The following is a 20,893-nucleotide window of genomic DNA, read 5'->3' on the forward strand; positions in this document are numbered from 1 at the left end:
AAAGAAACACGCTTAAAAATAAGAGAAAGGTTGATCAATTTTGTATGAATGAATGGTCAAGCAACAGTGAAATTCAAGGTACGAAATATGGATAACATGCTTTCATTTAACATAATATAAACGAACTTATTTTCATCACAGTTGGAAAATAGCTTATCCACAATAAGGTAAATTTCAGTTATAGTGTGTATACCACTACAAGAGTACCTTGAATATCTCTAAATAGTTGTATAAAATGGTGTTATAAGTGAGAAAGGTAACAAAGGTATCATGGCAGGGACTTTGTCATCAACATTATTATCGGTTGACTGGAGTCAGCCAGTTGATGATATGCAATGCAACAAAGGGGTTCAGATTAGCTCTAGCAGTACCATTGGCAACTTTAGGTATTTTACCGAGAATAACAATCTACAAAACGATGAGATCCGGGAAAGCTTGGCAACAAAACCATATGTTCTAGCAGATATAACTAACACAGGTAATCTTATATTTTAGCAAAATAGAAATCAAAATCTTACTTAGATTATGGATAGGTAAACTAGAAAAGATCTTTATATGACAGATACTGCAAGACATGCTAGGATGGAACGAGCTAACAAGCTAGCCAAGAAAAAACAACGTGCAATAGAACATATACCTCAAGGTAAAGCCTGAATAAATAATGCTTTATTTCAGCTCTTGCTGCTATCCAATTATTAATGTGCAAATTGTGATCTAATTGTAAATCTGTGTGAATGGTGTGGGAAGGGATCTAACTGAAAACAGTTTCTGAAAAAATTATATGTATAGACCCAACTTGAGTTACATAACTATATACAAAGTGCAATAATAATTAATTTAATTTGTTCTTAAATCACTATAAGGTAATTATTGTTCACTTATGCCAAGTGTATTTTACTATTGCTTAGCGGCAAATTCAGCTATAGATTGTGTCATCACAGGGAATGTAACAGCTACTCTAGCAGATTGCACACTCTATCCAAGTATTGTTATGCAAACCATGAAGAGGGATGAATACAGTAACTTACAAAACAACCAAAAATGGATATTGTTGCCATCAAATCTAACAACACAAGACAATTTAAGAAGTATAGGTAATGGACTAATAGTAACAAACTACACATCCGACTAATTTATGCATTCTAAATATAGTAATTTAGCAAACATCTTTCATTGACAGACAATGCTAGGCATGCTAGGATGGAACGAGCGAACAAGCTAGCAAAGAAAAGACAATATATGGGAACGTCTTCCCCACAAGGTAGGAATTATAGAAAGTATGTTGTAGAATAACTTGCTTATTCCACTTGAGTTATAATAGGTACAGTTCAGAGTTACTATATATGAATCTGTGTCGCAACTTAGTCTGAGTTATCTTTTTTGTATTAATTTATATGTTTTCTAACATGATAAAATTTGTAGTTGAGTTGGTTAACATTCAGAAGCAAAGGTTGATTGTGAATAAGGAAAACAACATATGTTCAAATGAAAATCAAGTGAATTGTGCTCCCAGAAATGGCCCATTTAAAGGTCAGTTTTATTTAATTATGGTCTATATATATAGGCTTGATACACAAATGGTAATCGAATTAGCTAATGAATCATACCAACTAACAAGTACTGTAAGATAAATGCAAATCAAAGTTATATAACTTATCAAATTTGTATGTAAACGAAGGTACTAACCTTGGTCTCCATCCTTGGCCGATCATTCTTTCTCTCAATTTCCCCTTTCACCTATGCCTCCCACAGAGACACTGACTTTGTGCCTTCCAACTCTTCCCAATTTGCCATTTTTTACCACGCTGCTCAATCTTACCGCATTAGCATATGTCTATATGTTAGAAAATAATTAGACTTGATGTCCAAATACATACCACGGAAATCCTTGAATATTTAGGAATAGCTTCCAATTAAATAGCTTGATCCACCTTCCCATAGTTATCATTTGTAGTGTATTATAAGATTTGTGGCAGTGTACCCAACTGGATCAAAATATCATAATTAGGGAGCACCCAAAATACATGTTATATTCAGTAAAATAGAAGACATGATTATTCAACAAATACTAAGCTAAAGTTATAAATCAGTCGTGCTTAAATTAAAAAAAAACTTATGGAACCCACACAAACATTCAATTCAAATGCCAACATAGTTGAAAGATTTTGTTCAAAGTGATAGTTTTCATACTAGATAATATCAAATAAGACTAGATAAGATCAAAATATTATTCTACTACATTAATCAGCAGCCATGGGTTGCAACACTACTAAACGCAAAGAAATTCCACAATAGATAAGCTGCACATACTGTGAAAATTCATGAACAATTAGGAAATAGCTTCCAACCAAGCACAGAATCCATGCTAATGCTAAAATATACAAATCATACAAAGAGTATATGAATCTGTATAACAGTAAAAACTTACAGTAACCTATTTTACTTCATCAACCGAAAAAATTGTTCTATAGCACAAGTTTTCTGTCATAAAAGTAGGTGGGATCTGTGAATGGGTGAGTATCTTGAATAAAATTAGTACCCACTTTTATGTACTCATTTAAGAATCCGTCTATCATCTACTCTAGAGAGGTCAATCCCTTCAATTCATGAATCAATATATGATTCAGATTCACAGAGTCAGTGAGTGTTATCCTGTATTCATTTTGTACCAACTTTAAAGATGATATTTATTGAAGTCAAACATTTATACTAAGATGATATATATAAGTCAAACATTTATACTAAGGTTCACAACAACCCAAGATTAGATAATTGTAAGAAATATTTTAAATATAACAGTGTAGCAAATAAGTTATTTTTTTAAGTGTTTTTACTCCTCCCTTATATAAATTAATTCTATCCTCCCTTAACAGAAACCCGGGAATATTTAACCGACACCTTCGAAAAAGAGAAAAAAAATTGGCAGGACTGAAGTAATTAATCTCCAACACTTTGAAGCATCCATTGAAAGTTGAAACTTTTACTAAGTTTTCTAGATTCATAAAGTCATAGCATTAACCTGAAGGATGGTATCAGTTCCATATTCTTTTCTCCACCTTAACATGTCTTCCCACATTTGAATAGTCTTCTCAATGTCAAAGTCCTTTGCTTTCAGAAACCTACCACAGCCATAGTTAGCAATTTTTACATTCAGCTTGATCCACTGTTCCATAGTTAGCAGTTGTAGTTTATTACAAGATTTGATTGAGTATACCCAATTGGATCAAAACATGATAATCAAGGAGCACCTAAATACATGTGAATATATGTATAATAATAAATAAATGATGAACTAAGTTAAAGTTATAAACCAATTAAGCTTAAATTCAAGTATATATATTCTTATGGAACCCGCAGAAACAACCAATTCAAATGCCATCATGGTTGGGAGATTGTATTCGAAGTTATAGTTATCATACTAGCTAATATCAAAGAAGACTAGATAAGAAAAAAATGTAATCCTTAACACAGACATAGTTACTGTCGATGTGTTTGTATGCTTAAATGGTCTTATTCATTAATTAGGAATTATATCTAATAGCAAACTACCATGAAGTTTCCAGCTAGAAATATATGCTTAAATGGTCAATCTTACCGCATTAGCATATGTCTATATGTAAATCTCGAAGCCCTTGGAGATATTAACTCTGTGCCCTTTAACTCTACCCAAGTTGCCAGCTTCAACGACTCCGCTCAATATGTCTGATCTGCATTTGCCTACATTAATATGCGAAACTATAAGGCCTACGCCTTAATCTTTGTTTGTGGAATAAAACTTCAAAATCATGAAAACTACTAAATTCATATATGAGGTTTAAAAGTTACAACCAGAGAATTTAAACCCCCTAAATACTAAATAGATATAGAATATATGACACTTAAGCATTGATGTATGGTCCTAAACTCAATATCAACCAAGATTAGTTTATTATATGTGTTAGATATTTTTGTCATATCCGTTTATAAATAATGAAGAACCGCTTTTTTCCCCATTGTAAAATGGATGCAGAGCAGTCAAGGACTCGCAAAATAGGAATCACTGTCATACATCGACAAGAAAATAACAAAGGTACGATATTAAATGGCTATGAATTTCACTATCCAAAAACTGAATAGTTTACAAGTTCACTTAACTACAAAATTTAAGCCATTCTTAGCAATATACATCAGAATTAGGGAAAGATATTTAATAATATATATTAAATTTTGTCAAAGCCGTTCTAATAATGAAATGATCTTCCAATGCATGACATAGGTGGAAGGGCTTCAACAAGGGATGCTAGAGTTGCCAGTTGTAAGGAGCAGGCAAGCAAGGGTATGTTGAGAGATATTCAAAGGATCAATTTATTATTAAAACTGCAAATTATATTTATGCATGTAATTAATGGATTTTTCCGTTCATGTTAATATTGAAATTTTAGAGTATTTGCACATGGGAGATGCAATGTATATATGCGAACACTGCTTTGCCCTTTTTTGGTACGATGAAAGGATAAACAAAAGTTATAACACAGACCAACCAAAATTTACGATGTGTTGTAAAGGAGGTCAAGTCCAACTGCCACACCTACCAGAAGCACCAAAAGTTTTGTATGAGTTGTTGTTCAATAATAACCCCAAGAGCAAGCATTTTCGTGATAACATCAGGTCATATAATAGCATGTTTCAATTCACTTCAATGGGTGCCAAAATAGACCGCGGTATAAATACTTCTAGAGGTCCACCTACATTCATTCTTTGTGGCGAAAACTACCATCTAATAGGTAGCCTAATTCCACCAGAAGGGAATAATGCGAAATTTGCCCAATTATACATAGTTGATTCACAAAATGAGGTGCACAACCGGATGTCAGCTATCAGGCAAGTATCTATAACCTTTTTATTTTACTTAAAATATTTTCAAGGGTTTAGATCAAACTAATTAACCTTATATAATTGAGCGTTGTTTAAAAAACTTGACATTATTTAAAACATGCAGGGGTGAAGATAACAAAAACATAGATGAAGACATTGTAAGAGATCTTAAGAAGATGCTGGATGAAAAGAATGTGTTGGTGAAGGCATTCCGCATGGTTAGGGATTCAATGGGCAAAGAATCAAATTCAACAATTAAACTTAGACTATTGGGAAAAAGGGGAAAGGATGGTAGAAGATATAACTTACCATCAACAGATGAGGTTGCTGCATTGATTGTCGGTGATTTTGACATTGACAAGACAGACAGAGACATTGTTGTGGAGACACAGAGCGAAAGATTACAAAGGATTAATCAACTCAATCCAGCATATCTGGGATTACAATATCCCCTGCTATTTCCTTATGGCGAGGATGGATACAAGGAAGATATACCGCTAAACAAAAGACACCATAACCGTGGTAAAGGACGACAGGAGGTGTCGATGAGAGAATTTTTTGCTTTTCGTATACAAGAAAGACTAGCCGACGGATCTCCACTGTTATACTCAAGAAGACTCTTTCAACAGTTTTTGGTTGATGGGTACTCCATGATTGAGTCATCAAGGCTAAACTACATACGCAGTGACCAAGAGAAATTAAGGTGTGAGATGTACAAGGGAGTAAAGGAAGCAGTACTGAATGGAGAAACAACGCCGTCATCATGTGGCAAGCGTATAATATTGCCTTCGTCATTCACAGGTGGACCAAGATACATGATACAAAACTATCAGGATGCAATGGCAATATGTAAGGTTGTTGGTTATCCAGACCTCTTCATAACCTTCACGTGCAATCCGAAGTGGCCTGAGGTTGAAGACTTTTTGAACAATAGAGAACTGAATCCACAAGATCGACCCGACATTATTTGTAGGGTTTTCAAGGCAAAATTAGATACACTAATTAAAGATGTACGAGCAAACAAAGTTTTTGGTAGAGTTGCTGCAGGTATGTCCAATCAAAACCAATTATGTCATGGTTCAAGTTTCCAATAGCAATAGCTGTAATGTTTTATGTATGATAGTCTATTTGTCATGGATTTGAATTTTTCATTATGAATCTTGCAGTGGTATACACAATCGAATTCCAGAAACGTGGGTTACCACATGCACACATTCTACTATTCTTACACAAGGATGACAAATTTCCCACTGCCGAAGATATTGATAAGATTATATCAGCTGAGATACCCGATAAAAAGATAGACCCGGAATACTTTGATGCAGTCGAAAAGCACATGATGCACGGTCCATGTGGAGTGGCAAGGAAAGATTCACCATGTATGGAAAATTCTAAATGCATTCGACACTTCCCTAAGAAGTTTGTTGAGAATACTACTATCGACGATGATGGGTACCCGGTATACCGACGAAGAGAAGATGGAAAGACTATCAACAAATCAGGAGTCGATCTTGACAATCGTTATGTTGTACCACACAATAGGTTTCTACTCATGAGATATGGTGCCCATATTAATGTTGAGTGGTGTAACCAGTCAAGATCTATTAAGTATTTGTTCAAATATGTGAACAAAGGTCATGACCGTGTAACGGCTTCATTTTATAAAAGTGCTGCAGACAAAGAGAACATGGATGACTATGATGAAGTCAGTATGTACTATGATTGCAGGTATATTTCTCCGTGTGAAGCTGCTTGGAGGATCTTTGGTTACAACATACACTACAGGGATCCCTCGGTTGTTCGTCTAGGATTTCACTTACCCGATGAACAAAACTTGATCTTTAAAGATAATGAAAAGCTCGATGATGTGATCCGAGAAGCATCTGTTAAGGAGTCTATGTTTCTCGGTTGGTTTCAAGCCAACAAGATCTACTCAGAAGCAAGGTCGCTCACTTTTGCAGAATTTCCTACACATTTTGTGTGGAAGGCAAAGGAAAGGGTGTGGTTGCCTCGGAAGAGCCATGCTGTAATTGGAAGAATCTTCTTTGTGCCTCCTGGATCTGGTGAGAGATATTACCTAAGGCTACTACTCAATTGCGTTAGGGGACCAACTTGCTATGAAGACATTCGAACTATAGACGGTGTTGTATACTCATCATTCAAAGATGCATGTTATGCACGTGGTCTTTTAGATGATGATAAGGAATATGTTGAAGCAATAGTGGAAGCAAGTTATTGGGGCTCAGGTACATACTTGAGGAATCTTTTTGCTACATTGTTATTTTCCAATTCAATGGACAGACCCGAACATGTATGGGAAGAAACATGGACTTTATTATGTGATGACATACTTCATAGACAGAGGAGACTACTCGATAATCAAGGTATATATAAACTTTGTGGCATTATAAGAATAGTGTGATTAATTATGACATAAGAATTAACAGCTACATATTTATTGGTAGAAATTTTAAAATACAAGTGTATATCAATTTATGTACAACTAGCTATGGCTTGCTTAAACATATAACTTCATAATTAATAATAAATAGTATGAATAAAGAGGATATGAAAATAAGATTTAATAGACATGGTATTAGATTTATTAGTGATTTGGACTCATTTTATTAGATTCACTTTATTAAAGAAAATAAAATTTCAAAAAATTTGACCAATTGTTTGAAGCAAGGTTTTGCAAGTGTTTACGATTTGAGTTAACAATTTTTTCTTAATCATATACATGATTTGATATATATGTTGCTATTATGTACACAGAGTTAATCCTCACAGAGGCCGAGATCAAAGATTTGACCCTAATGGAGATTGAGAATATACTTAACAAATACAACAAAAGTCTGAAAGATTTTCCACCAATGCCAATGCCAGATACAAACCAATGTAACAATTTATTGTATCCCAATGGCATGAATAGGTTAATTTGCGATGAACTCAGATATGATCGGCAAAAACTAGCTGCAGAGCATGTAACCTACTTAGGACTATTAACTGATGAACAAAAAGAAGTATATAACAAAGTCATCACTGCAGTTCAAACCGGCAAAGGTGGAGTATTTTTCCTTTATGGGTACGGTGGGACAGGAAAAACATTTGTTTGGAAGACACTAGCTTCTGCATTGAGGTCTAGATCACATATTGTTCTAACAGTTGCATCTAGCGGGATAGCATCACTTTTGTTGCCTGGAGGCAGGACAGCTCACTCACGTTTCGCAATACCGCTTAACATAGATGAATTCTCAACATGCAATATTAAGCAAGGGAGTGCACTAGCTGAGCTTTTGATTAAGACAAAGTTGATAATTTGGGATGAGGCACCTATGGTAAATAGATTCTGTATTGAAGCTCTTGATAGGACCATGCGTGACATATTAAGGTTCAATAACAAAGATAGCTTGGAGCAGCCATTTGGAGGCAAGACAATTGTTTTTGGGGGAGATTTTCGCCAAATACTTCCAGTCATCCCGAAAGGGTCTAGGCAAGAAATAGTCAATGCCACTATCAACTCATCATACTTGTGGGATGACTGCAAGCTTTTGACACTTTCAAAGAACATGCGCTTAAAATCAAGTGATTTAAATTCAAGGTCATCTGAGTTGAAAGAATTTGCTGATTGGATACTCAGTATTGGTGATGGCAGCCAAGGGTCACGATCGAATACAGGTGAAAAGGTTGTCATTCCCGATGACATATTGGTTTCCGATTGGGTAGACCCAATTGAAGCAATATGTAGAGTAACTTATCCTGAAAGCTTTTCAGGAAGAAATATTGACCAACAGATTGAAGATCGAGCTATCCTTGCACCAACACTACAGTTAGTTGATGAGATCAACAACTACATGATGAGTTTAAATCCGGCTGAAGCGCAAACATATTTGAGCTCTGATAAGGCATGTCCCACAGAGCCTAATAACGATTTATTGGCTTCAATACACACTCCTGAACTCCTAAACACAATCAAGTGCTCAGGTGTCCCTAACCATGAGTTAACACTAAAAGTTGGAACACCAATTATGCTGTTAAGAAACATTGACCACTCCGCAGGATTGTGCAATGGAACACGATTGGTTGTTACTAAACTTGGAAAACACATAATTGAAGCACGAACGTGTGCGGGCAAGAATAAGGGGCAGAAAGTGTTTATACCAAGGATGACACTAAGTCCTTCTGACCATCGAATACCATTCAAATTCCAACGGAGACAATTTCCTATTATGGTTTCATACGCGATGACTATAAACAAGAGCCAAGGTCAGTCATTATCAAAGGTTGGGTTAATATTGAAGAAACCCGTATTCACACATGGCCAGCTCTATGTTGCTATCTCCAGGGTGACAAATAAGGAAGGACTCAAGATTTTGTTGTGTCATGATGATGATCAAAAGAAAGAAACAGAGAATGTCGTTTTCAAAGAAGTATTCAGAAACATATGTTGAACATTACAAGTATTCCAGGAAAAGATCCAGCAGTCATTGGTTACACAAACGAGGTACTTGCTCCTACCAACTAAGTTGTTGTTTCATGTTACAATTTTCTTAAAAAGCCATTTTAGGTGTAGAGAACTAAACCAGTATACAATCAGTGCCTTTGGCAGGATTTAACCAAAGTAAAACTATTCTGAAAAATATGTTTTGCATTATAGGAACTATATTACCTTTATTGTCCAGCTAGAAGGTTTATTGGGGTGATATGCAATCTGATGTCCTCATTATAGCCCCACCCTAAAGTCAAACAAATGAGTAGTGTTACAAATAATGCCCATCGAGACCCTGTATAACTCTCAGTTAGCTACCGACACAATTTCAGTATAACAAACTAATGACAGTTGGATCTGTGCAATCTAATTTATATACCTCTATAGAACAAATTTAATTTCATTGTACCATCCCTTTGATTAGGAAAATAATTAGACTTGATGTCCAAATACATACCACGGAAATCCTTGAATATTTAGGAAATAGCTTCCAATTAAATAGCTTGATCCACCTTCCCATAGTTATCATTTGTAGTGTATTATAAGATTTGTGGCGGTGTACCCAATTGGATCAAAATATCATAATTAGGGAGCACCCAAAATACATGTTATATTCAGTAAAATAGAAGACATGATTATTCAACAAATACTAAGCTAAAGTTATAAATCAGTCGTGCTTAAATTTAAAAAAAAAAAAACTTATGGAACCCACACAAACATTCAATTCAAATGCCAACATAGTTGAAAGATTTTGTTCAAAGTGATAGTTTTCATACTAGATAATATCAAATAAGACTAGATAAGAGCAAAATATTATTCTACTACATTAATCAGCAGCCATGGGTTGCAACACTACTAAATGCAAAGGAATTCCATAATAGATAAGCTGCACATACTGTGAAAATTCATGAACAATTAGGAAATAGCTTCCAACCAAGCACAGAATCCATGCTAATGCTAAAATATACAAATCATACAAAGAGTATATGAATCTGTATAACAGTAAAAACTTACAGTAACCTATTTTACTTCATCAACCGAAAAAATTGTTCTATAGCACAAGTTTTCTGTCATAAAAGTAGGTGGGATCTGTGAATGGGTGAGTATCTTGAATAAAATTAGTACCCACTTTTATGTACTCAATTAAGAATCCGTCTATCATCTACTCTAGAGAGGTCAATCCCTTCAATTCATGAATCAATATATGATTCAGATTCACAGATTCAGTGAGTGTTATCCTGTATTCATTTTGTACCAACTATAAAGATGATATTTATTGAAGTCAAACATTTATACTAAGATGATATATATAAGTCAAACATTTATACTAAGGTTCACAACAACCCAAGATTAGATAATTGTAAGAAATATTTTAAATATAACAGTGTAGCAAATAAGTTATTTTTTTAAGTGTTTTTACTCTTCCCTTATATAAATTAATTCTATCCTCCCTTAACAGAAACCCGGGAATATTTAACCGACACCTTCGAAAAAGAGAAAAAAAAATTGGCAGGACTGAAGTAATTAATCTCCAACACTTTGAAGCATCCATTGAAAGTTGAAACTTTTACTAAGTTTTTTAGATTCATAAAGTCATAGCATTAACCTGAAGGATGGTATCAGTTCCATATTCTTTTCTCCACCTTAACATGTCTTCCCACATTTGAATAGTCTTCTCAATGTCAAAGTCCTTTGCTTTCAGAAACCTACCACAGCCATAGTTAGCAATTTTTACATTCAGCTTGATCCACTGTTCCATAGTTAGCAGTTGTAGTTTATTACAAGATTTGATTGAGTATACCCAATTGGATAAAAACATGATAATCAAGGAGCACCTAAATACATGTCAATATATGAATAATAACAGACAAATGATGAACTAAGTTAAAGTTATAAACCAATTAAGCTTGAATTCAAGTATATATATTCTTATGGAACCCGCAGAAACAACCAATTCAAATGCCATCATGGTTGGGAGATTGTATTCGAAGTTATAGTTATCATACTAGCTAATATCAAAGAAGACTAGATAAGAAAAAAATGTAATCCTTAACACAGACATAGTTACTTTCGATGTGTCTGTATGCTTAAATGGTCTTATTCATTAATTAGGAATTATATCTAATAGCAAACTACCATGAAGTTTCCAGCTAGAAATATATGATTTAACTACTAGCAAAATTACATGTACTATATGTATCAGATGGCCGTGGTATACTTACATACATCTCGAACCAAATCTTTTTGAATCGGATTCTACCCATTTCGGCGACCTTTGCCCCAAAGAGCGGATGGAGCGAGCTTCTCTTGGAAATTAAAGTCCCTACCCATTCGGCTACCTTCCACCAACCTTCTCAAAGCACGGTCATCCCACATGGAAACGCTAACGCAGGAGATTGCAATTCTTGATGCATAAAAAAGTAACAAAGCTTCTGATTTTCTTAAACACTGTCACCGCACCAAGAAATGTCAGCTATCAACGCCAAATACAATCCCATTATGTATTTCATATAAGAAATTATTTAAATGTATTCAGTTGTAGTAGATTTAAAATCAGCAGTTAAACAATCGAAAATTATATTTCTAATATTTAATATGTTTATACTTGAAGACATAGTACCTGATCCCGATCTAGACGTTTCACGAAGACTGGAGCAGTAATGGATTCGACGGAAGGATTCAATCATATTCCAACAGCCATAGAAATCGTCATCTATAGATTAACTAGATCCTAAAAAATTTGTGCCCCCAATATTAACTGTGTGAAGCAACAGTGAGTTAAGCTACAACACCAGACAAATTGAACCTGGCAGCCAGAAGCAAGTGGTGCCAGTACCCTTTTTTCCTTGCTTTTGGTTTTCTGATGCCCATGGTTTTTTTTTTTTTAAGATTATTAGATTGATATGTTTTGTGAAATATTTGGAGAAGAAGACTGTTGTAGTTGGTGGGGGCGGGCGGGTTGCAATAAATTCAAATTTAATGAATAGATAAGAATTCAAATGTCTCACTCTATGTGAAGTGGGCAACTATTTAATGAGATCACATAATTATAATTATAGGATAGATAACGGGTATATTATTTTTAATATAAATCATCTTTAACGCCTTTCCATTTCTTTCTAAATGGTAATGTAATATATAATACTTATATTATATAAATCCACCGAGCATAATCAAGTTTAAAAAATTTTTACATTTTAGTCATACAAATCAAAATTAATGTAGTGGAACTTTTTTATATAAATAGACACTATTGTATATATACTTTTTTATGTAGACATTTGTTTTAACAAGGTACAAATTGTAAAAGTATTTCTAATGCGCTTATTAAATAGTACAAATTTAACCTGTTTTAAAATAAAACACAATCTGTTAAAGTACATGATAGTATCAATTTTTTGAAAAATAAATATATGCTTAAAAATATTTATTTATGACTCAAAATGATAACATCTGTTATTCAAATTATACTTAAAAATTATAAAACATTATTCGTATACGCGTTTAGTTAATTATTAATTTAATTTGTTAAAGTATACTCTAAAAATTACCATTTAAGAAAATTTATCATTCAAACATATAAGTTGCATTTTTTATTTTTTCTATTGTTTATTTATCCATAACTATTTGTAATTGAACCTAATATATTTTTTAAGATTAATATAACATATTCATGTTTACACAATGAAAAAACCCTATATATCTAACAATAATTTTATTTATAAAACATAAATTTATATTCTATAAATGAGATGCGACATAGAGAATTATAAATAATTATTTCACGTTATAATTACAATTTTTTAATTGAATATTGCTAAATATTTGATAAGTATTTAGATAACTACGTTTCATAAAAATCTGTCTCACAATTTAATTTAACATAAAAAATATATATAATTTTGGGAATATATTTTACTCATGTACGATTATACTTTATTTATTTTACATATTTAACTAGACATGATAACCTTTATTCTTTTATATATATCTCATTAAAATTATTATGGTGTCTAATTCTCTTCAAAAATTAAAAAAACGTTAATGAAAACATTAGACAGCAGGAACATATTATTGTGAATGGTTTTTTAATCTAAGCAATTTTTAATAAAATGCCTTTTATGTATATATTTTTTTTTAAACAAGGCACGAATCGTAAAAGTGATTCTAACGTCGTATTAAAGAATGCTAATAAAAATTGTTTTAAAGGTTACCTTTTAAATATTTTTATTAACCGAATTATATATCAATATATCAAAAAAGTTTAATCACTTAATTTTTTTTTGATATTATGATCGTGCAATTTGTTTCCATTAAAATATATGAATCTCTTTTTTAGATAAACTTTAGATAAATACCATTAAAAGTATTAAACACACCAACCGCGAGTAATTTAGACTATACAATAGGATCTATTAATATAAAAAAAAGTTTCACTACATTAATTTTGTCTGTTTGACTAAAATGTAAAAAAAAAAAATCAGTTTTTAATTATTTACTCTGTACAAACAAAAATAAAACAATCTTATATATTGTATAAATAATTCTGATATACTATAAATAAATACCTTTTAATTTCAGTTTTTACATAAACTTTAGATAAATACCTATAAAGCTATTTATTATAGTCTATATAAGCGATAATAAAACAGTCTTATAAATTGTACAAATAATTATTATATTAAAAACTTTAAATCTTACGAAAGTATAATTCTTAGTATCAACATATAAGTAAAACTAAATTTTTGTAATAGATTAATATTTAGTCCGGGCGTAGCCCGGGTATTCCACTAGTAGGATTAAAAGAAAAGGTAGGTGGGGATCCTGTGGGGTCCACAGATCCTGAGGTGGGAATCCTGTGGGGTCCACAGGTCCTGAGGTGAAAAGAAATACCATTCCTTCACCCTATAGGCGTGTAAATTGCCTTCATGCACCATTCTGGCGTTCAAACGCCCATTGGTGCATGTTCTGGGCGTTAAACGCCCATGTGATGCTTGATTCTGGCGTTGAACGCCAGTTTCAAGCTTGTTTCTGGCGTTCAGCGCCAGATTGTCCTCTGCGTGCGCATCCTGGCGTTAAACGCCAGGATGTTGCTTGTTTTGGGCGTTCAGCGCCAGGAAGATGCTCTGTTCTGGCGCTGAACGCTGGCCAGATGCATCTTCTGGGCGCTGAACGCCGGCCCGTGCGTCCTCCAGGGTGAAAAATTTTTTTCTTCTGTTTTTGACTCTGTTTTTAATTTTTTTGATTTTTTCGTGACTCCTCATGATCATGTACCTAATTAAACACAAAAATAACAAAGAAACAAAATAAAATAAAATTAGATAAATAAAATTGGGTTGCCTCCCAACAAGCGCTTCTTTAATGTCAATAGCTTGACAGTGGCTCTCATGGAGCCACAGAGCAATCAAGTCAATGTTGTCTAGTCCCAACACCAAACTTAGAGTTTGGATATGGGGTTTGAACACCAAACTTAGAGTTTGGTTGTGGCTTCACAACACCAAACTTAGAGTCTGACTGTGTGGGCTCTTCTTGACCTTGAACTGAGAGAAGCTCTTCATGCTTTCTCTCTTTTGTCACAGAGGGATGGCCATGTGCTTGGAACACAAGGTATTCTCCATTCAATTGAAGGACTAACTCTCCTCTGTTGACATCTATCACAGCTTCTGCTGTGGCTAGGAAAGGTCTTCCTAGGATGATGCATTCATCATCTTCCTTCCTAGTATCTAGGATTAGGAAATCAGCAGGGATGTAAAAGTCTTCAACTTTTATAAGCACGTCCTCTACTATCCCATGAGCTTGTCTCACTGACTTATCTGCCAATTGCAGTGAGAACAAAGCAGGTTGCACCTCAATGATCCCTAGCTTCTCCATTACAGAGAGTGGCATAAGGTTTATCCCTGACCCAAGATCACATAGAGCTTTTTCAAAGCTCATGGTGCCAATGGTGCAAGGTATTAAGAACTTGCCAAGATCTTGTCTCTTTTGAGGTAGAGTTTCCTGAATCCAAGTATCCAAATCACTAATGAGCAAGGGAGGTTCACTTTCCCAAGTCTCATTACCAAATAGCTTGGCATTCAGTTTCATGATAGCTCCTAGATATTGAGCAACTTGCTCACTAGTCACATCTTCATCCTCTTCAGAGGATGAATAATAGTCAGAGCTCATGAATGGCAGAAGGAGATTTAATGGAATCTCTATGGTCTCTGTATGAGCCTCAGATTCCTCAGGATCCTTATTAGGAAGCTCCTTCTTGCTTGGAGGACGTCCCAGGAGGTCTTCCTCACTGGGATTTTCGTCCTCCTCCTCCTTTGTGCATTCGGCCATGTTGACTAAGTCAATGGCTTTGCACTCTCCTTTTGGATTCTCTTCTGTATTAATTGGGAGAATACTGGGAGGAGTTTCAATAACTTTCTTACTCAGCTGGCCTACTTGTGCCTCCAAATTTCTAATGGAGGATCTTGTTTCATTCATGAAACTGAAGGTGGCCTTTGACAGATCAGAGACTATATTAGCTAAATTAGAATTATTTTGTTCAGAGTTCTCTGTCTGTTGCTGAGAAGATGATGGATATGGCTTACTATTATTCAGCCTATTGCGTCCACCATTGTTAAAACCTTGTTGAGGTTTTTGTTGATCCTTCCAGGAGAAATTTGGATGATTTCTCCATGATGGGTTATAGGTATTTCCATATGGTTCACCCAGATAATTAACCTCTGCCATGGCAGGGTTCTCAGGATCATAAGCTTCTTCAGAAGCTACCTCTCTAGTACTGTTGGATGCATGTTGCAATCCATTCAGATTTTGAGAGATCATGTTGACCTGTTGAGTCAACATTTTGTTCTGAGCCAATATGGCATTCAGAGCATCAATTTCAAGAACTCCTTTCTTCTGAGGTATCCCATTATTCACAGAATTCCTCTCAGAGGTGTACATGAACTGGTTGTTTGCAACCATGTCAATGAGTTCTTGAGCCTCTTCAGGCGTTTTCTTCAGGTGGATAGATCCACCTGCAGAATGATCCAGTGACATTTTCGAAAATTCAGAGAGACCATAATAGAATATATCTAATAGGGTCCATTCTGAAAACATGTCAGATGGACATCTCTTGGTCAGCTGCTTGTATCTTTCCCAAGCTTCATAGAGGGATTCACCATCTTTTTGTTTGAAAGTTTGAACATCCACTCTCAGCTTGCTCAGCTTTTGAGGAGGAAAGAATTTATCTAAGAAGGCAGTGACCAGCTTATCCCAGGAGTCCAGGCTATCCTTAGGTTGTGAATCCAACCATATTCTAGCTCTGTCTCTTACAGCAAAAGGGAAAAGCATGAGCCTGTAGACTTCAGGATTAACTCCATTCGTCTTTACAGTATCACAGACTTGCAAGAATTCAGTTAAAAACTGATAAGGATCTTCAGATGGAAGTCCATAAAACTTGCAGTTTTGTTGCATTAAAGCAACTAGTTGAGGCTTAAGCTCAAAGTTATTGGCTCCAATGGCAGGAATGGAGATGCTTCTTCCATCAAACTTGGATGTTGGCTTTGTGACGTCACCAAGCATTCTCCTTGCATTATTATTATTATTATTTTCGGCCATCTTCTTCTCTTGTTCGAAAATTTCTGAAAGGTTGCTTCTGGATTGTTGTAATTTAGCTTCTCTTAATTTTCTCTTCAGAGTCCTTTCAGGTTCTGGATCAACTTCAACAAGAGTGCCTTTATCCTTGTTCCTGCTCATAAGAGAGAGAAGAAAACAAGAAAAGAAAAAGGAATCTAGTATAGAGATTCCCTTATGTTAGTGGAAGAAGAAAGGGGTAGAAGAAGAGTGGAAAAGAAACACAACTGTGAGGATGGCAGAGATGTGAGATGAGATGTTAGGATATGAATGAAGAGGGGGTGAAGAGAAGTATTAGTAATTAAATAATTAAATAGAATAAGAGAAGAGAAAGAAATTTTCGAAAGTAATTTTGAAAAAGAGGTTAGTAATTTTCGAAAATTAAAGATAAGATGAGATTAAAATTAAAATTTAAAACAAAAAGAATTTTTGAAAAAGAGAGGGAGAATTTTCGAAAATTAGAGAGGGAAGAGTAGTTAGGTGGTTTTGAAAAAGATAAGAAACAAACAAAAAGTTGGTTAGTTGATTGAAAAAGATTTTGAAATCAAATTTTGAAAAAGATAAGAAGATAAGAAGTTAGATAAGATATTTTGAAATCAAATTTTGAAAAAGATAAGATAAAAGATAAAAAGATATATTTGAAAAAGATATTTTGAAAAAGATTTAATTTTAAAATTGACTTAACTAACAAGAAACTACAAGATAAGATTCTAGAACTTAAAGATTGAACCTTTCTTAACAAGAAAGTAACAAACTTCAAATTTTTGAACCAATCACATTAATTGTTAGCTAATTTTTCGAAAATTGGATAAAAAGATAAGAAAAAGATTTTGAAAATATTTTGAAAAATATTTTTGAAATTTTCGAAAATGCTAAAAAAAATGAAAAAGATATGATTTTTGAAAAAGATTTTGAAAAGATAAGATTTTTAAAATTGAAATTTTGACTTGACTTGTAAGAAACAACTAATTTTTAAAAATTTTTGACCAAGTCAACCCAAAATTTCGAAATTTTGGAGGAAAATAAGGAAAAGATATTTTTGATTTTTAAATATTGAATGAAAAACACAAAAATGACCCAAAACATGAAAATTTTGGATCAAGACACAAGATGCATGCAAGAATGCTATGAATGTCAAGATGAACACCAAGAACACTATGAAGATCATGATGAACATCAAGAACATAATTTTGAAAAATTTTGATGCAAAGAAAACATGCAAGACACCAAACTTAGAAATTTTTAATGCTTGGAAAATATGAATGCAAAAATGCACATGAAAAACAACAAACAACACAAAACAAGAAATCATCAAGATCAAACAAGAAGACTTATCAAGAACAACTTGAAGATCATGAAGAACACTATGAATGCATGAATTTTCGAAAACAATGCAAGAAAAATTTTAAAAGCATGCAATTGACACCAAACTTAAAAATTAACACAAAACTCAAACAAGAAACACAAAATATTTTTGATTTTTATGATTTTCTAATTTTTTTGTATTTTTATAAATTTTTTTTCGAAAAACATTTTTGGAAAAAAAACGAAAAATAAAAGAAAAATTTTTGAAAAAGATTTTTGAAAAGAAAATTACCTAATCTGAGCAACAAGATGAACCGTCAGTTGTCCATACTCGAACAATCCCCGGCAACGGCGCCAAAAACTTGGTGGACGAAATTGTGATCACTTGTATGTATTTATAAAAGATGTATACTCTGAGGACATTGTTTATTTTCTTCACAATCTCGTTCAACTAACCAGCAAGTGTACTGGGTCGTCCAAGTAATAACCTTACGTGGGTAAGGGTCGAATCCACAGAGATTGTTGGTATGAAGCAAGCTATGGTCACCTTGCAAATCTCAGTCAGGTAGAAAAAAGAGGAATTGTAATTATAATAAATAAAAAGGAATAATAAAAGGGATAGAAGACTTATGCAGATTCATTGGTAGGAATTTCAGATAAGCGGATGGAGATGCTGTAGAGCTCTTGGACGCCTGCTCTCCTACTCCTTCTACTCAATCCTTCTTACTCCTTTCCATGGAAAGCTTTGTATAGGGGTTCACCATCAACTGTGGCTACTTTCATTCCTCACGGGGAAATAACCTGTGCGGCTGTCACTCGCACAGCTAACCAGTCTGGAGGCATCACCCGTGGCTGATGGCTACATCCCATCCTCGCAGTGAAAACTATGCAACGCACTCTGTCACAGTACGGCTAATCACCGGTTGGTTCCCGCTCCTACTGGAATAGAATCCCTCTTTTGCGTCTGTCACTAACGCCCAGCAGGTTAAAGTTTGAAGCACGTCACGGTCATTCATGATCGGAATCCTACTCGGAACACCACAGACAAGGTTGGACTTTCCGGACTCCCAGGATCCTACTCGGAACACCATAGACAAGGTTGGACTTTCCGGATCCAGATGAATGCCGCCAACTATCTAACTTATACCACGAAGATTCTGTTGGGGAATCTAAGAGATACGCATTCAAGCTCTGTTGCATGTAGAACGGACATGGTTGTCAATCACTCGCGTTCATAAGTGAGAATGATAATGAGGGTAATCTGACTCATAACATTCATCATGTTCTTGGGTACGAATGAATATCTTGGAATAAGAATAAGAGAGATTTGAATAAAAGATAATAGAATTTCATTAATACTTGAGGTACAGCAGAGCTCCACACCCTTAATCTATGGTGTGCAGAAACTCCACCGTTGAAAATACATAAGCAAAGAGTTCAGGCATGGCCGAATGGCCAGCCCTCTCTAACGTGATCACAGGATCAAAATACAATCCAGGATGTCTAATACAATAGATAAATGTCCTATATATACTAGACTAGCTACTAGGGTTTACATGAGTAAGTAATTGATGCATAAATCCACTTCCGGGGCCCACTTGGTGTGTGCTTGGGCTGAGCTTGATGAATTCACGTGCTAAGGCATATCTTGGCGTCAAACTTCAGGTTATGACGTGTTTTGGGCGTTCAACTCCGGATCATGACGTTTTTCTGGCGTTTAACTCCAGACAGCAGCATGAACTTGGCGTTCAACACCAAGTTACGTCGTCATTCTTCGAATAAAGCATGGACTATTATATATTGCTGGAAAGCTCTGGATGTCTACTTTCCAACGCCGTTGAGAGCGCGCCAATTGGAGTTCTGTAGCTCCAGAAAATCCATTCCGAGTGCAGGGAGGTCAGATTCCAACAGCATCAGCAGTCCTTTTGTTAGCCTTCTTCAGAGTTTTGCTCAAATCCCTCAATTTCAGTCAGAATTTACCTGAAATCACAGAAAAACACACAAACTCATAGTAAAGTCCAGAAATGTGAATTTAACATAAAAACTAATGAAAACATCCCTAAAAGTAGCTCAAACTTACTAAAAACTATATGAAAACAATGCCAAAAAGCGTATAAATTATCCGCTCATCAGTAGACATCCTGATCCACCTCTTTATCATGTACTGTGTCAGTAATTTGTAAGAACTGTGCCAGAAACTCAGTAGGCTCTTCCTGTGGAAGACCGGAATACTGGCAATTTTGCTGCACTATGATAATGAGTTGAGGATTTAGCTCAAAGCTGCTTGCTTTGATGGGAGGTGTACAGATGCTACTCCCATATGCAGCTGTAATGGGGTTAGCATATGACCCCAAAGTCCTTCTGGACTGATCAATCCCACTTAGGTCCATAATGGATAAAGGGAAATGATATGGATTGCAAGTAGATAAAAATATATTTATATTTTTTTTGAATTAAACGAAAAAAATAAAATAAAATAAAACAAAAGGAAGATAAAATAAAAATTCGAAAATTAAAAGAAAATAAGATCAAAGCAAATTGAGAACTGAATCAATTAGTTAATTAAAAAGATTTTGAGATTAGCAATTAAAAAGATATGATTGAAAAATTTTATGAAAAAGATTTGATTTATGAAATGAG

The 20,893-nt window shown here is 34.4% G+C and overlaps 1 protein-coding gene and 1 non-coding gene across 2 annotated transcripts; both read left to right on the forward strand.

The window, feature by feature from the left end:
• The first annotated feature begins 270 nt into the window (after window positions 1–270).
• LOC112718243 (uncharacterized) lies at window positions 271–9,305 on the forward strand. The gene is made up of 10 exons (XM_072204179.1): window positions 271–478; window positions 563–643; window positions 909–1,094; window positions 1,181–1,261; window positions 1,423–1,530; window positions 4,256–4,315; window positions 4,422–4,860; window positions 4,979–5,901; window positions 6,021–7,100; window positions 7,630–9,305. Exons 1-10 carry the CDS (start codon window positions 271–273, stop codon window positions 9,303–9,305), a joined length of 4,842 nt encoding a protein of 1,613 aa, XP_072060280.1.
• A 7,125-nt stretch (window positions 9,306–16,430) lies between these two features.
• Window positions 16,431–16,534, forward strand: LOC112719056 (small nucleolar RNA R71). The gene has a single exon (XR_003161376.1). It is a non-coding gene; the product is annotated as a small nucleolar RNA R71 (small nucleolar RNA).
• Window positions 16,535–20,893: the final 4,359 nt, after the last annotated feature.

The sequence above is a fragment of the Arachis hypogaea genome, chromosome 10, assembly GCF_003086295.3.
Source record: "Arachis hypogaea cultivar Tifrunner chromosome 10, arahy.Tifrunner.gnm2.J5K5, whole genome shotgun sequence".
Taxonomy (NCBI): domain Eukaryota; kingdom Viridiplantae; phylum Streptophyta; class Magnoliopsida; order Fabales; family Fabaceae; genus Arachis; species Arachis hypogaea.

Coding starts and splice junctions, on each gene's coding strand:
- LOC112718243 (XM_072204179.1), top strand. CDS start 271: ATGGCAGGGACTTTGTCATCAACATTATTATCGGTTGACTGGAGTCAG. Junction 1,095..1,180: donor AGACAATTTAAGAAGTATAG/GTAATGGACTAA, acceptor TTTCATTGACAG/ACAATGCTAGGCATGCTAGG. Junction 7,101..7,629: donor AGCAAGTTATTGGGGCTCAG/GTACATACTTGA, acceptor TTATGTACACAG/AGTTAATCCTCACAGAGGCC.